The sequence below is a fragment of the Mesoplodon bidens genome (assembly GCF_964165515.1).
Source record: "Mesoplodon bidens genome assembly, chromosome: 5".
In the NCBI taxonomy this organism is placed as follows: Eukaryota; Metazoa; Chordata; class Mammalia; order Artiodactyla; family Ziphiidae; genus Mesoplodon; species Mesoplodon bidens.
Genome location: NC_138161.1, coordinates 116,026,939 through 116,044,223, shown reverse-complemented (window position 1 = coordinate 116,044,223; position 17,285 = coordinate 116,026,939). Strand labels below are relative to the sequence as shown.

At 50.8% G+C, this 17,285-nt stretch overlaps 1 protein-coding gene across 1 annotated transcript in view; it reads right to left on the bottom strand.

The window, feature by feature from the left end:
- Positions 1-10,136, bottom strand: part of GALNT15 (polypeptide N-acetylgalactosaminyltransferase 15) — a 35,417-nt gene extending 25,281 nt beyond the window's left edge. Inside the window, exon 1 of the mRNA XM_081235572.1 lies at positions 8,882-10,136. Coding sequence (XP_081091698.1) covers positions 8,882-9,561 — 680 coding nt within the window. The 5' untranslated portion in view covers positions 9,562-10,136. The remainder of the gene's footprint in view (positions 1-8,881) is intronic.
- Positions 10,137-17,285: the final 7,149 nt, after the last annotated feature.

Below are 17,285 nucleotides of genomic sequence, written 5' to 3'. Positions count from 1 at the left end.
AGGTCGTGTGTATGCAGCACTAGATAATGGATACACAGTCCCGTTTTAAAGATGAGGAAATTAGAGCCCAGAGAGCTTAAGTGACTTGCTTAAAGTTGCACAGAAAATTGCTGATGGTCAGTGTGACTCTAAACCTTGTGCTCTTGACCAGTATATACATATCCCCATCTTGGACTGAAGTGCTAACAGAATGTTCTGGATTCAGAGTCATAAGGCTTGGGTTCTGATGTCCAGATCACAGTGACTGTGATGAGGGGGGTGTTTTTTGAAGAACATGCAATCCATTGGTTTCATCACAAGCTCTGGACTGTCTACACTGATTCAGTAAAGTCCTTAGAAAGCAACTTACTTTGATCCCACTGTCTTGGCTGCCTTAGAAATTTGCTTCTGTGGAGTTCTGCTTCACATCATGCTCTCAGCTTTGATCAGAGAGCAGTACATGAAGGCATTTCAGGACACCTGCTTTGCATTATAGTCTCTGTAACACCTGTGGAGGGGAATTGTCTCCTCCAGCACTTTCTATCCCCTCCATGCAACTTTGGAGGGAAATTCCTGTCAGATAGAAGTGCCAGGAAAAGCTTTTCCTCCTCTGAGGACCTGGTGTGTTTCCTCTTCCTGAGCAACAAGGATCATGATACTTATCGTGTTTCCTTTTTCACTTCAGCTGCCAGGAAGCTCAGAGTAAGGAAGTAGGATATTTAGTCATTGGTTGCTTATTTTCATTCTAATTTTCTCTTTGATCTTGATCTTCCATCTTTCCATCCAGTCATTTAACTGATATTGACTGACAACCTACTATGTGTGAGGACTGGAAGATGAATTAAGTAGATAAAATCCTTGAAGCAGAATCTGTGGTGCCCTGCCCATATCCCCTCGGGGATATCATATAATACAGCACAGCCTGACTTCCAATTGCCCGAGCGTTTTCTCTGACTGCCAGAGATGCTCTCCTTAAGCACCAGATGCCTGAAGAGGTGGAGTGTAACCTCCCTCCACCCCTGGGAGCTGCCCTCAGTCAGTGACTAAAATGAGTTGTTGTATTAATATCCAGCAACCCAGACCCTAAGGATGGGGGTGGGTAACCACGAGATGCTATCTCCCAGGTTCCCCCCAGGGCTGAGCTCTAGCTGCCTGCAGAGGTAACTGCCTGCAAACCCACTTTTCATTGGCTGCTCCACCCTCCCTGTCCCCTACCAGGGCTCCCAGGCATCACCTGCAAAACAACTCTTTGTCCTTAGGGCCTGCTTTGGGGGAACCCAAATTCAGATAGTCTCTGATATCATGGAGTTTATATCCTATTAAACAGAAAACCGAAGAATTATTCAACAACTGAAGCCAGGACCTGAGAGTGGGTGGGACACAGTCAGAGAAGGTGTGTGAGTCGGGAGAGGTGTTCCTGGCAGAGGTCGCAGCCTCTGCTAAGGCCTGGAGGTGGGAAGGGGCTTGGCCTGTACCAGGAAAGGAAGGAAAGATTTTCTAAAGTATACTTCCCTTTATCTTGACTAAACATGATATTAATAGCAATTTTCTATTTCCTAATGTATCTTCAAATCCTTTGAGGGAATAAGGTAGGTAGGTAAACAAGCAAGAGAGCAAAAGGTCAGTGGTCCACGCAGGGGACCTGGGCAAGTCGCTTCCCTCCCCTGGCGACCTGGGTTCTTTCTGTCCAGTGGGGATGTTTTTCCTGCTCTGTCTGTGCCACGGCTTTGCTGGGGGGTGTGAATGAGGCGGGGCAGAGAAACAGCTTTTGTACATTGTGAAGCAGTGTCCAAATGTCACCAGGTACTCATGAAGGGATCCAGGAAGAAATGCATGCTTTCATTATTAAATAATGGAGGCATTTTCTTTGTCCTTCAACCATACACCTGGTGAATAGTTTACTGTCTCAGTTTGTATACATCACACAAGTGTCCAAAAGCCCACCCTGACCTCATTTGTCCATCTTCTGAGTGGCAGCAGGTGGGGAAGGAAAGACCCAGGGCTTTGGAATCAAATCAATGTGGCTTTGAATCTTGGCTCTGTTATTTATTTATATCCCTTAATTAGCCAGCACAGGGAGTCTGAGACCTTTCTCCAGCCCACGGCTGCTGCCTGGATTAAAAGAGATCATTCAGGCCCAGGAGAGCCGCTCAATGAGTGCAAATTTTATGTCTTCACACTCCAAGATCAGGAGAGTCTGCGTCTGTGTTTACACACAGATGCACACCCTCACTTCATGCAGCTCCAGGGTCCCCGTGAACTCAGAACATGAATTTGGAGGCTGATTCTGAAGAGAATGAGTCACAGCAGTGCACCAGATGGCCTGGCTGTGACACAAACCCTCTCCTGCTCTTCCCTTGCCTGGCCAGAGTAGAAAGGTTTCTGCCGGGTTTTCTAAAGCTGGTTTGGAGTGACTGACCCCCTGCTCCTACCAAATCAGCAGAGGCCCCCCCCCCCACTGAGACGGGCTTCCCTGTCTCAACCCTGAGCCCAGCGATGTAACAGCTGGTTACTTGTCTGCATCCCTCAGTGTACCCTGAGCTCTTTGGGGGTGGGGCTGGGGCTTGCTCACCTTCTCACTTTTAATAGTCGCTAAACAAATAATTATTCAATGAATGAAGGTGGACACTGTTCTTGCTCTCAAGGGCTGTATAGGCTGGCTGGCTGTAGACACAGGACAATAATACCAATTTCCTGCATTCTGGGAAAACCCCAAGGTTCAGCCCATTGTGTCTCTAATTGGTAGAGTTCATCTTGGGGACACCAATTTCCAGGCCAGACCTGGGGATAGAGCGGCTGGGGACACAGCCTGCGGACGATGCCTTAGAAGGATGGACAAAGGAGCTTACAGATGAGAAAGAAATGTGGAAGGGCTGGAGCCTGTAGGTGAGCCTGAGGCTGCCAGCCTGTCACTCGCCACGGTGGAGACAAGTCACACAAGGTGCATGCAATCCCCTTCTCTTTGTGGGAGTCCTCTGAAGTCTCCCAGCCTCCTTCTGAGGGGCTCCAGGCATCCTTGGCTTTGCTCTGATCCTGGCTCCCTAGCCCTGGACTAAAGATGGGTACCGACTAGGAGTCTCTGGTCTGAACACTGAAGGCTCCTGGTGCAAGATCTCCACCTAACAGGGACAGCTGCCCCAAGAATGGCCAGATGCCCCAGATCAATCCTTGGTCTCAAGGTGATATTCAGACACACGGCGAGGGTCAGCAGCTGGTAGCAGGTCACAGAAAGGGCAGTAAGCCAACGATGAGGCATCAGAAGCCAAGAGGTAGCCCAGCGCTTCTCAGATCTTAACAGGCACCCACATCACCCTGTATCTCCATAAATGCAGATTTGGGGTCCAGGAGGTCTGGGGTGGGGCCTGAGAGTCTGCATCTCTAGTGAGCAAGCTCCTGGGTGATGCTGACACAGGTGGGTGCTAGACGAGGGCTTGAGTAGAGGACAAGACATCAGCAGGACATCAACAGGGAAGTTGCAACAGGAGTGAGTGCCGGGCCTCTAGCTGCCAGAGGACATCAGGAAGGCACATTCCCAGGAGCACTGTGACCCGTGAGTCCCCTTCCTGCACTGCCTGCAGTCTTCCCCGGGCAGTCCCTGCTCCTTACTTCCCTGGGAAGACTCCAAGTAACCCTGCTACCTGCAGTCACATGAGTGTCTCTGTTCCTTTTCACCTAAGAGGACCTAGATCAGTAGCTCCCGGCCTGGCTGCACACAAGCATCACTTAGAGAGCGAGTCCCGGTGAGTTGTATTTTGCTTGGTTGGTCTGCGGGTGGGGAGCCTGGCCGTGATGATTCACAAAACGCTCACATGCAGGCAGGGCTGTGAACCGTAGGCCTCATCAGCTTACTCAAACTTTAACACGGACATAAACCACCTGTGGATCTTGTTAAAAACAGAGTTTTTCAAGCAGTAGGTCTGAGTGGGCCTGAGACATAGCATTTCTGACGCTGCAGGTCTGAGGCCCACACTTTGAGTGGCACTGCGGTAAATAACACCAGCTTTCCCTAGTAATTAAAAAAAGATAAGATGCAGGTTGATCACTTCTGATCTAACCCCCGAGGCTGGCCCGAAGCACAAGGCAAGACCCCACTGCACGGGGCACCACAAGTGCATTCGATCTCAAAGAGTCACACTCAGCTCTGTCTATACCACAAGCCCACTATGGGGGCCGGGTCCAGGGTGGAGATCCAGGGAGGCGCCGCTCCCGGCCGTGGCTATGCTGGACTCGGGGGCTTGGTGCTTGTGGATTCCCTTCGACACCTGGCTGGCCAAGTCCCACACATACTGGGTTGTTTTCCCTCTCTCGTTGATGGAGGGGGATGAGCTGGGCTCCAGCCCCCAGTCTCTGCCCCAGGCTACTAACCCCTCCCCAAGGGGCATGCCCACTCTCTCAGATTTACTGATGATGCCCTGTCAGCTGCCTCTCCTCTCTTTTGCAGCCCAGGTGCCAAAGCCATCCTGGGGTGTCTCGCTGCCCACCAGGAACTGACCTGACCCTGTGGACTGCAGCACCCCTCCTCGTTGACAACAAAGCTCCTGCCAAAGGGGCCTCTGGAGCAGGAGTCAGGGGTGGGGGGTGAGCAGAGGAGGAGATGCTCCTTCCTACCTCCCCCCACTGGCTGGGGAGTGCCTGGTGCCTCGCAGCCCTGGTTCTCAGCCCTGGCTGCACGTTGGAACTACCAGGGGACACCCAGGCCTCACCCCAGACCAACTAAATAAGAATCCCTGAAAGTGGGACCCGCTCAGGATTCCTTCTTAGGACTTCCCAGGTAATTCCGATGTGCTGCCAAATTTGTGATGACTTAGCAGCTGGAGGGGCAGAAAATAACTCATGGGTCAGAGAAAAGACAGTGGTGTGAGGCCCACAGCTGCCCGCTCCAATCTTCCTCCCTCTTTCCAACTCATTCCTAGGTCCTATGCTAGAGACTACAATAAGGGCATCTTCTGTTTGGACTTGAACACTGGGGGGTGGGGAGGCAGGCTGGCGGGGGGGAATCAGCACACATTTCATCTCATTTGATCCACAACCCTACGCAAGGGTGTTATTTTCATCGACATTTTACAGTTGGAGAAACCGAGGCTCAGAGAGGTTGAGTGATTACACAAGGTCACACAGTAAGGGGTGGTGTCCAGAATTCAACCCCAGGTCCACTGTTCTATGGCGTATGATTTAGTCACAGTTGCAGGCATATAAACCAGGGAAACACGGGCCAAACCGTAAACACAAGTTATAAGTTGGCACAAGCAGGTAGCGTGCAGCCAGCTACGGCTGACCTGACATTTGTGTTTAAGTGTAAAACCCTGGGCCATGAAGGGGACTGTGTTCCTTTCTGCCTCTCTTCTCTATTCTCCAATCCCAGAACTACCTCCTCCATGGAAACTTCCAGAACCCTACTACCTCTCCACTCACCGTCTATACCAGTGGTTCCGCAAACTGTCTACTATCAGCTTGTAAAAATTCAGATCGCTGGGTTCCAACTCAGAGCCACTGATAGTCTCTAGCGATGGAGTCTGAAAAATCTACGTTTTAAACAAACAATCTGTAGGAATCTAATATGCACATACGTTTGGGAACCAGTGATGTAGTCCCTTGCTGCTCAAAACTGTGGTCTCTGGACCATTAGTGCTGGGACCTGATAGAAATGTCACATCTGGGGCTGCACCCCTGGCCAACTACCAGCATACTCTGCATTTTCACAAGATGCCTGGGGCGATTTGCATACATGTTGAAATTTGAGAAACAGGCTCTATGCAATCTGGTGGGCATAAAGAGTGTCCTCAGACACAAAGGGTAGGTGCTTAAGAGATGGCTGTTCTTTTATGGGTTGTATTTGGGCCCAGTTTTAAATCTAGAAAAATGGTACAGATGAACCTATTTGTAGGGCAGGAATAGAGACGGAGAGGTAGAGAACGGACATGTGGACACGGTGGGGTGGGGGGAAGGGGAGGGTGGGATGAATTGGGAGATTAGGATTGAAATATATGCACTACCATGTGTAAAATAGCTAGCTAGCAGGAACATGCTATAAAGCACAGGAAGCTCAGCTCGGTGCTCTGTGATGACCTAGATGGGTGGGATGGGGGGGAGGGAGGTCCAAGAGGGAGGGGATATATGTATATATACAGCAGATTTCTGTACAGCAGAAACACAGCATCGTAAAGCAATTATACTCCAATAAAAAAAATTTTTTTTTTAATAAATAGAGTGATGGGAGAAGGAGAGCCCTGGCACCCTGGAGGGAGGGTTGTGGCCTTACTTTGCAGATAATCCCTTGTGCATCCTGGAGCCTGCCAGGAAGGGGCGGCGCCAGTGCCCGTGTGCTTCTGGGGGAGGGGAGTCTGGGGTCTCAGGCGGGGCACACAGGCTGCAGGGACAGGATGCGGCCAGAAGAGGGCGCCACATCCTGCCGGACAGAGCCAAGCTGTGGGCGGGGGACCTACCGGCCCGGTTAGCCTGGGACCGAGGGGTTACTGCGATGGGAAAGTCCCGGCAAACTGAGACTAGCTGGTCACCCTGGCTGGAAGAGGCACCCTCAGAAGTGGTGCACACACGCGCATGCACACATACACACGTGCACATCACACACATGACACAGTGTACCAACACATGCACACACATACACAACACTCCCCCATGCACTTCACACCACAAGCATAACAGAGACAACACACTTGCAAAAGTACACACGCACCCCTTGCACAACACATTTATAACACACGGAGCACACACCACACAATGCACATGTGCAGCACACTCACAACAAATATCATGTACGCAGACCACACAAACATGCCAAACAAGCCGTACATCACAGCACACACACATGCAGACATGCACACGTGCCCATCACGCCACGTGCACAACATACACAACATACACACATGAACCACACACACACAATACACCCATGCCCTTCACACCACTCACACAACGCATGGGTAAAGCACACCACACACACAAGCATATCATACATATCACACATGTGCACACAGTCATGACACACGTACCACAAAAACATACAGCCCAAGCACCACATAAGAACACACACAGGCACAATGCCATGTGCACAACATACATGATACGTGCACGTGTCACGCCATCACGATGCATACACACATGAACACTGACACATCAACAACACACATGCACACATGAAAAGACACCACACAGCTTGCACCCGTGCACATCACATCACAGCCTACACAGGCACCAGGCACACGGGCACCACTAACGCACTACACACAACAGACATGCATAGCATCCATTTGACACACGCACAACACAATGCACCCACACTTGCACGATGCAGACACACAGAGTCACACACACACACTCACAGCTTTGGGAGCCAGAGACTTTTGATCGAGGCCGTGTGTCTGGTTGGTAAAACATCCTTGCTCCAGGCCAATGAAAAGATGTATCAAAAGAATTGGAAAATGATATATTGATTCATAAAGCAATCGTTTCTTTACTGTGTGCTGAGACTACAGGTTCACTGCATGGCAAGGGAAGCAGGCACTGAATAAACTAGTACATCAATGACCATTTAGCTTCGGTTGTCATGAGTGTTAAGATTTAAGGCTGCAGACAGCACAAACCTGTGATGAGGGGGCGGGGCCTGGATGGGTCTGGGAGTTGCCTGAAAAGAGCTGTTTCAGCCAAGACCTGGAGTCGGAGCATCAGGGCCGGGGCTTTGGTGACATGAGTGAGACTCTGAGGTACACAGTCTAAGGAGGCTTCACCCTCCAGGCGACTGCATCTGCACGCCCCTGAGGGCGAGAGGCTGAGTGGCCAGGTTCAGAGGAGCCCCATCAGGAGTCTGAGAAGCATGTGGTCCTGCTCCCAGCTGCTGCTTCACTCCAGTCCTCCCACCCAGAGGGCTGGAGGATGGGTTTGCTTCCCGGGAGACTCTGGGCTCTGAGAAGAGCAGTGCTTATAGGGAAGGGACCTAGTCACCCAACTACCCAGCTGCACTGCTCCTGGATGCTGGTAACCAGACCCCTCCTCTGCACCCACTATGGTAATGGTGGGGAGGGCAGGGGGTCCAGGACGAGCCCACCGTTTCCCTGGGCACAGCCTATGTCATCCTACTTCCCAGCTTGCCTCCTGGGGGTGGGGGCACCCTGCCAGGTCAGGCTGCTTGAGTGCAGTGTTCTAGATCCTGGGTCCTGGACCTGTCCCCTTAGTTTCGCTGACTAAGGAAGGGGGCGTAGAGTGGGGGGCTCAGGCAATTTGGAGCAAATCCCTGCTTTGGCACCTACTAGCTGTGTGACTGCGGGTAAGTCACTTGGCTTCTCTGTGCCTCATTTTCATACGCATAAAATAGGCATGATTGTCAGTGCTAGCACCCATCATTATAAGTTGTAAGGATTTTTGAGTCAATACATGAAAAGCTCTTTGATTAAAGTCAGGCACATGGCAAGAGCCACATAAAGGTTAGCGGCAATTGTTACCTTCATCCAAAATAAAAGTAAACCCAACAATCATACTATTAAAATGTGCTGGAACTGAAAGTGTCTTGGAGAACATCCACTCTAGGCCCCTCTGGGTTATAGAGATAAAGCTGTTTGACCTGACAATCCACAGAGACAGAAGGACTAGAACCCAGGACGGGAAGAGAAGGGACAAGGAAGGGTTCCTCCTTTTCTGTCTCTAGGACGGTGGTTCTCCCCTGGAGGGCTGGTTAAAGACAGATCGCTGGACCCCACCCAGGGTTTCTGCCTCTGCATCTCTAACACGTCCTCAGGGCATGCTGCTGCTGCCGCCGCCGCTGGTCCAGGGACCACACGTGGAGAAGCGCTGCCCCGAGGCAGTGGAAGCAGAATGCAGAATGTCTGCATCCCTGAGTTTGCTGGTTGCCCTCCGGGAACGGGGGAAGGGGAAGCAAGGGCCTACTTACAGCGGATGCCGTACCTCCGGCAGCGCCCTCTGCAGGGGGATGCGGGCACTGAGCGCCTCCTCCAGGCTGAGCGAGGTCAGCGCCTCTTCTTCAGATGCCCCCGCATCCTCCTCCTCGGCCGCCCAGTCCCTCTCTGGGGCGTCCTCGTCCGGCCTCCTGCTCAGCCGCTTGATGAGCTGGTAGCTGCCACCTCTCCCGCCCTGGCTCTGGTTCCCTCTCGCCCTGGGAGAGGCCACAGCCACCAGGAGCTGATCCTCCCGCAGCGAGATGAAGGGCGGCAAGCCCTCCAGAGGGCCGTATTCCTGGTCCTCGTCCTTGGACTCCAGCACCAATTCCTGGGGATTTTCCCCAAAGTCCAGGCGGTACCCGGCTTCGGGGCCGTGCTCGGCGACCTGAGGTGGGACAGCCTGGGGCAGGGTAGGCAGGGGAGGGTGCAGCACGGCCAGCATCAGCAACACACATCCCAGCAGCAGGAATTGCAGCCTGCAAGGTCCACGCCTGCATCGCTTCCTTAGCAGCATGTGGCTGGAACTTGCCAAACGCAACAGGTCATGTTCAAATTCACTGTTTCCTCCTGCTCCGGCTTCCTCCAAGCTGGCAGCAGAACCTGGCTTCCTGGGTCCACCTGGAAGGTTTTTTTGCCGGTCACTTAACCTGCTCCTTTTTTCCCCGGCTGACATTTGCCAGCAGCGTGTGTAAGACCGGCTTCCACTTACAATCAGAAAGCCACGGACCCAAGTCCCAGCCCAGGTCCTCTCTGAGCGGAAGTCTTTAATTGCCTTCCAAAAGCCCGTTCACAGGGACTTCAGACTGAACTGTTTGCGCCTCCCTCCACCCCAACCCTTTGATGCCCTTTTCCTCTTTGGGAAAAATAATGATTCCTTTCTGCTCAGGGGTCTAGTCCCACGTGTTTCGCTTCCCCCCCTTGCACGAATTGTCAGGCTGCTATGAGATGTCTGGGGGTAGCCGGTGGGTCTTCAGTCTGGCAAAGCTGACAGCCGTCCTCTTTTGGACCCTGCAAGTGGGGTCAGCTCAACAGATGTGAAGCCCGCAGCAGCCTAATTTCCTTTCACACATAGATCCCCGCTCAGCCGGCCCGAGAAGCTCCGCCAGACGCCGCAGGCGTGCGCCTTGCTCATGGTCCTAACGCCCTCACTGTTCCCAGGCTTTGTGCAACCAGAGGAACACGACTCCGGGGAAAACAAACGCCGTCACCGCCAGGACCAAACCCAACAGGAACATCCCAGGAGTTCTGATTTGAATCTCCTTCACAGGAAGGCTTCTTTCCCCACCCAAAGGGGCGGGAAAGAGTATTCCCTCCTAACTTCCAGAAGGCTGTACCTTCTGGGATGGAAATGCAGGGAGCTCACTGGCTATTTGCACACTCAGCCTCCCACAGATCTGAGGACCACCGTCCTCAACCTTCTGAAAAGGAGTGGAGCTGGGGGAGATGCTCTTGTCACAAGCCCCTCCTGCCCACAACAGCACCTGAATGCCTGCTCTGCACTGGCCTCTGAGCAGGTTGAGGGGCGGGGTGCTGGGCGGTCAGAAGAAGAGGGGCATGCTCCTTCAGCTGTAAATGTCCTTCATTCAACCAATGAATATTGATGAGCACCCACTATGTGCCAAAACTATCCTGGAGACTGGGGGTATAGCAACGAATAAAACAGCAAAATGTGTGGAACTTACATCCTAGTGGGAAAGACAAACAGACAGATAATTAAAATATACAGTGGGAGGCACTTCCCTGGTGGCACAATGGTTAAGACGCCACACTCCCAATGCAGGGGGCCTGGGTTTGATCCCTGGTCAGGGAACTAGATCCCACATCCATGCCTCAACTAAGGAGCCTAAAAGCCACAACTAAGGAGGCTGCCTGCCGCAGCTAGGACCTGGTGAAACCAAATAAATAAATAAATATTTTAAAAATTAATAATAAAAAAATAAAATATACAGTGGGAGAGACAGTGATAAGGGCTAAGGAGAAAAATAAAGCAGGGAAGGGGGCTGGGGAACAGGGGCTGGCGTTGACAATTGACGCTGAGTGAGGGAAGGGCTCTCAGAAGCATTTGTGAATGAGGAGGACTGGGCAGCTCAGTGGGGTGAGCATTTGGGGCAGACAGCCCAGCAGGTACAAAGGTCTTGAGACCAAGAGCATGCCTGGCCTTTTGAGGACCTGCAGAGGGCCCGTGTGGCTGGAACAGAGTGGGCAGGGTGGGAATGGAATGAGAGAGGCAAGAGGGGGGATTACTTAGGCCCTCGGGGGGCTAAGGTCGGGATTTTGGCTTTTCCCTTGAGTAAGATGAGAGCCCTTGGAGGGTTGTAAGCAGAAGACAGACACAGTCAACTCGGTCGTTAACTGGTCCACTCTGGCTGCTATGCTGAGGTTAGACAGTTGGGGAGAACAAGGCAGAAGCAGGGAGACCAACTGAGGTGTTACTGCGGTGAGACATGATAAGGGCATCCCTGGAGGTGGGGCAGTGCTCGGCTTCTGGAAGTATTTTAAGGAAGAACTTATACAATTGGTTGGTGAATTAACGTCCAGTGTGAGAGAAAGATGAGTCAAGGATGATTACAAGTTTTTGGTCTGAGCAGTTGGAAGAATCAAGTTGCCGTCAAGGAAGATGGGGAAGCCTGGGAGCATGGAGAGGGCAGTGAAAGCAGTGGTTCCATTGGGGACACGCATAGTTGGAGATGGCGTTTCAACAGCCAGGGGGAGGGGAAGGGTGGGCAGCTGGACATATGGATACATGGGGATATATGATAGCTGGAGGTCAGAGGACAGGTCTGGCCTGAAGATAAACAGCCAGACGCCAGCAGCACATAGATGGTACCTGAAGATCCTGGAGGGAGTGAAGGAGACGGGAGAGAGGAGGGGAGCCAGCGAGTTCAGAGGCCTCAGGCGTCAGGTGGACCGGATTGATGGAGGGTGGGTAGCTGGCACCATGAGATGCCACCATCCTGATGTCTGAAGAGGAACCAGGAGTGGGGTGGGGAGGGCTGTCACTGCAGGGTTCCTGGATGAATTGCTCATTGTTTCTGACTTGATTTTAATCTTAAATTGTGAGCATAAACATCTCATGGGAAAAAAATGTTTTTCCTTTGGATTCAGTTGCTGCTTCCAGCCTGTGTGTGTGTGTGCGTGTGTGTTCACATTTGTTTTCCCTGAAGCCACTCAGAGTCAGAGGTGAAAGAGTAGGTCCTAAACGATTGTTTTGACAGCCCAGCACGGCGCCCAATGGACAGCTCATAGGAATTGCCAGATTGGACTGTATTTTCCATATCCCACATCAGGATGTGCTGGGGGGTGGGAATTGTATGACTTCCAGGTTTAAGAGGCAGACGTTCTGGGAGATGGGGTTTAGAATGTAAGGACATCTGGGGGTTAACGAGGATGATAGGATGGAGAGTTTTGATTCCAGGAAGATTTCAGAGACCTAAGGGTGCACAGCCTCCACCCTCGGGCAGAGCGCCCTCCTCCACCCTCTCGGATAACACTGGCCTCCAACTTGCCAGCCTCGTCCCACCTCAGGGCCTTTACCTGGCCTTCCTTCTGCTGGATGGCTCTTTCCCCAGAAGTCCAGCCATATGGCTCACTTCTCCACTTTGATGTCAACTCCAAGATCGTCTGTTCAGGGAGAGCCCCCCACCCACCTCTTCCCATCAGAACCCCTCCTTCCACATGTGGCATTGTCTGTCTGCTTCCCCTCTGCTTTCTCCGTGTCTCCATGGCTCTTCTCAATACTCGATGAGTAACATCCTCATCCGTGTCACTTCTTGATCTGTTTCTATTCATTTTCCTCCTCATTACGGGTCACCTTTCACTGGTTCTTTGCACGCCTAGTCATTTTCAATTTGACGCCAGATGCTGTGAATTTTATCTTGTTGGATATTGGATATGTTCGTATTTCTATAAATATTGTTGAGCTTTCTTTCTGGAAGGTCAAATGGTCTGATCTTTGAGCAGTCTTTAGCTAAGGGCCAATTTTCCCCCACTTACTGAAGCAAGACCTTCTGAGTACTCGGCCTGACGCCCCATGAATGGCGCGATTCCACTCTTGCCGCTGACTATTCCCCGCCCTGTGTGAGCTCTGAGGACTCTTCCCTCTGCTCCTTTGGGTGGTTCTTTCTCTGGCCTTGAGTTGTTTTCCCACAGGCATGTTCTGATCAGAACTCCTGTGAAGACTTGGGATCCTTGCCCATCTCCAGAGCTCTCTGTGTGTAGCTCTCTGCTCCCCAGGTCTCTGCTTTGCATGCTCTAACCCCCTTGGCCTCCCCAGTCTCCCAGTTCTATCTCCTCAAGCCAGGGCCACACCCTGCTCCACCTGGGATCCCCTTCCTACACTGTAGCCTGGAAATGGTCTCCAGGCAACACACTCACAGGTCTCACCTCATTTGTTTCCCCTCTCTCAGGGATCACTCTCCCTGTTACCTAACTGACAATTCCTGAAACTATTGTTTTATATTTCTTTCAGGGTTTTTAGTTGCCTCTGAATTACTTGAGGAGGAAAGCACTTCTGTGATGTTGTCTTCATTTGGAGTCCCCTAGTAGCGGGCTCTGGGGTGTAGTTGATCCTGATGCGTTCTGGTTTTGTGAATTTGCCTACTTGCTACAATTTATTTGTAACCTTGAAATTAATACTTGTGTCACTTTCACAATCATTGGTGGACGAGTGCAGAGTGGCAAAAATGTTGACTTATGTGATGTGCACATTCCCAGCTAAGGTCACACAGGTGACACTCTGACCTTGTTCCAGCTCTCGTATTATAAACAAGTATCCTGTTCTATCTAGTGCTATGTTTACACATTTTTTGTGCTTTGTGTTGGTGATTTTGCTGCTTAAAATGGCCCCCAAGCCTAGTGCTGAAGTGCTGTCTAGGGTCGTAAGCGCAGAAGGCTGTGATGAGCCTTACGGGGAAAATGCATGTGTTAGATGAACTTCATTCCGGCGTAACTTCTAGTGCTGTTGGCCGTGAGTTCAATGTTAATGAATCCACAGTGTATATTAAATATATTAAGGTGTCTTTGAACATAAACATATAAAACAAGGTTATGTATTGATTGGTTGACCAGAAGACCAGGGAACAGTGGTTCTGTATTTGCTAATTCAGTATTCATAGCAACTTTGTAGAACATCACTCCTACGAAGTCTTGTTACTGTATAAAAAAACTGAACAAGTAGTTTATTCATGGAGGGGAGAGGGGAAGAGAGATAGGGAAGGGAAGGCAGTCTTTGAAGACCATGTCATCAGGACAGCTATTACTGTGGGTACCTAGAGCTTAATATCATTGGGGTTGTTTGGGAGCCACAGTAGAGCATGCCTCAGGGTTGGGGTATTTATGCACCAACCCCCCATCAGCCGAGGTCTGCTGGGGAGGGGCACTCAGGGCGTGCTGGGGAGCAGACAGAGGCACTGAATGCCAAAGGAAGTCCTCAGGCAGAGAGGTACAGCCGCTGGTGATTGAAGTCCAGCCTCGGTTTCTACTACAGTGGGAGAGGATCCAAGCATCTGCTGCAGATGGCATGGCCAGGGCTTGTAAACTCAGACGCCTCCAGAAGCCAGGCAGGTAATATAAGCAAGAGCAGTAGGCTGAGGGGGGCTGCAGGAGCCGAGAGTTTCTCTCCCTGTCTAACAAGAAGAGCTGTTCCTCAGCTATGGCCAATTTTTGCCATGCAGGAAAATAGGCCGAGACTTGCCAAATCTTCTGGTTTTTCAAGAAAAGTGGGAAATTCAGATTTTTTTAAATGTGAAATCCTATATTTGTAAAAGCTGGCAGTGAATTTGAAAACCTTTAAATACACCGTGAAGGCCAAACAAAACATGGCGGCAGGCCAACTTCAGCCCACGGACCACCAGTCTGCAATCTCTCTGATAGAAGGTGTGCAAAACCCCACCTGTTGGGTATGAGCCTGGAGAAAATGGATCGTCATCTCCTGTGCATGCTAAGCCTTCTGGGAGTGCCAAGAGATGCCTAGAAGTCTGCCCTGACATCCACGTGGCTAGATGTCCCTGTGTCTGTCCGGTGAGCTCACCTCACTCTCCTGCTTTGAGGTTTATTAGAAGTCCAAGGACCACCATTCCTTGTGGCCACAGGAGCTCTCCAGCGATTTCTTGTCACTGTTTTGGCATTTTTCCCCCCGTGAGAAATTAGCTGAGCCTCCTGGGCTATTCGTCTGGCATCTGCTCATCTGCACAGCCGGTCAGCCCACTCCATCACTAAGAACAGGGCTGCCTGCCCAGCCTTCCACCTGCACAGAGACTAGAGATTGTCAGAGGAGCTTGCAAGTCGAATGGTAGTGTGTGGGGAAACAGGGCCCAGGGAATTGGCCACCATCTGGCATTTTTTGCAGCACAGGGGGAGGGAGAAGCCAATGGCTGTGCTCCCAGGGAATGGCAGAGCACCTGGCAGCCAGGGGTCAGGGGTCAGGATTCAGCCAGGGAAACAGATCCACCAAGAGACATAAATGGGAGATACATGACTTGTTACAGAGATATGGTCTCACATCATCGTGGGAGCTGGCAAGCGGTCTCTGCAAAGCTGGTGTCTTCACATCTGATGCTGAAGCCTGAAGTCCACAAGACAGGCAGCTACGAAGGAAAGATAGATACAAAGTGGGGGAAATCAAGACCAAGCTGGAACCCCAGTGTGAGGTGGACTAAAACCCGTGTCCATCCTTGCTGCCTCTATGTAAGTGGTATGAGTATCCTGCAGAAGCCAGGGTCCTTTGGTCTGGAGCTAAACGCAGACCCCTGGCCCAGACACGGGAGCAGAACAGCTGAAGGAGGATTCAGGGCAAGTCCTACCGCTTCCGGCCAATGAGGTGAGTCAGCAGATCAGCAACATTGTGTAGTATGAGCTACATAATGTCTGTTGCTTCCCTTCTGCCCTTCCAGATTTCCCAAGAGTCACTCTTGTGCCCCACTGTGGAGATACTAGAACAGCTCTGTCTTCACTTCTGGGGGTGCCTGAGTGTCTGACTTTTGATGTATGACCAAGATAAAGGCAATGGGATATGTGGTATGCTGTCTGAGGTCTGAAACTCTCCGGGCAAGCCTCAGGGTTATCTTCTTTACTGGCGATTTGCAATGGCTTCCCCAGTTTGAGAAGCCTGGCTGGATGTATTAAAGAGCCCCTTGGTTGGCTGTGTCCCCTCCTTACTCACGCCCACCAATAAATCCTACTTTCTTGTCAAAGAAAAAAAAAGCCACCTGGCTCTTTTCAGTGAGTTCTCCTAAAGCCAAGGTTCCTCACACAGATCTTGGCCGTTCAATCCAGAGATTCAGTGTGGTCTCTGTGGACAAATGTTGGGCCCCGATGCACAAATTTTGTCTCTCAGAAACTACACTGTTCCCCTGCATTCTCTTTCTCTCCCTCCACTGGATCTTTCGCCTTTAAATAAAAGTCTTAACATAAGTATACTCTGTGGAGTCCGGACAATCCATTCAAATATCTTAACTGGGGAAAACAATATAACCAACCCCACTGAAAATGTGTTAAAATGAGCATTCTGGGAAATGTAGGTCAGTCTAGCTAATTGATACATTATGAAGTCATCAAAATGTCCATGGGCCTCAGTGCTCTGTGGCCACTATCTTGGTATAGGGAAGTTTGCTCTTGGTGTCAGGAACAAGCTCGGCAGACCTAGGTCTTTCCAAAGAAATCATTCCACAGCTGCCCGGGGAACCAGAACAAAACCAGAACAAACCAGACAAATTCTAAGAGAAACAAAGACTTGTTGATTTCTTAAGATCCTCCCTTCTTGTGATTCTACAGCTAAAACCTTATGTGGGTTCTTGTTAGTTTTCCAATGCTAACAGAAAGAGAATGCAGAAGGGAAGTTCTGATTCCTTTTGGGAAGGATGCTCTAGAAAGATCCAGGAAGACATAATGAGAAAACTAGAACTGCCAAGAGTGAGTTACAACATGGCAGATTTGGGCTCCGTCAACGGGAGGACTTTATAACATTTAGTGTAAATGTCCAATAGCTGAAGGGATTGCCTTGTGAGGAACTGAGCCCAACTTTTTGACTTGTTAGCTTTAGGCAGAGATTTAATAACATCCTTCCTTCCTCCTTCCCTCCCTCCCCCCTCCCTCCCTTCCTTTCTTCTTCCTTCTTTTCTTCCTTCCTTCCATGCATCTGTCCATCCAGTAAATTTTCTCTGAATGAAATCAGTCTACCAACATTTATTGAATACCTATTATATGCTGGGTGCTGTGTTGGGTTCTGGAATCACAGCCCAACAGGGAAGGCAGTTGGGGTTATTGACCACCTGCTGTGTGCTGGGCACTGCTTGAGGTGCTAGAGATTAGAACCTAGGATAGAAGGCAGTCTGAGACTGGTGTTGAGATTCTTCAATTCTAAGCCATGACTCTTAAGTGGATCCCCCAATTTGTGAGTCC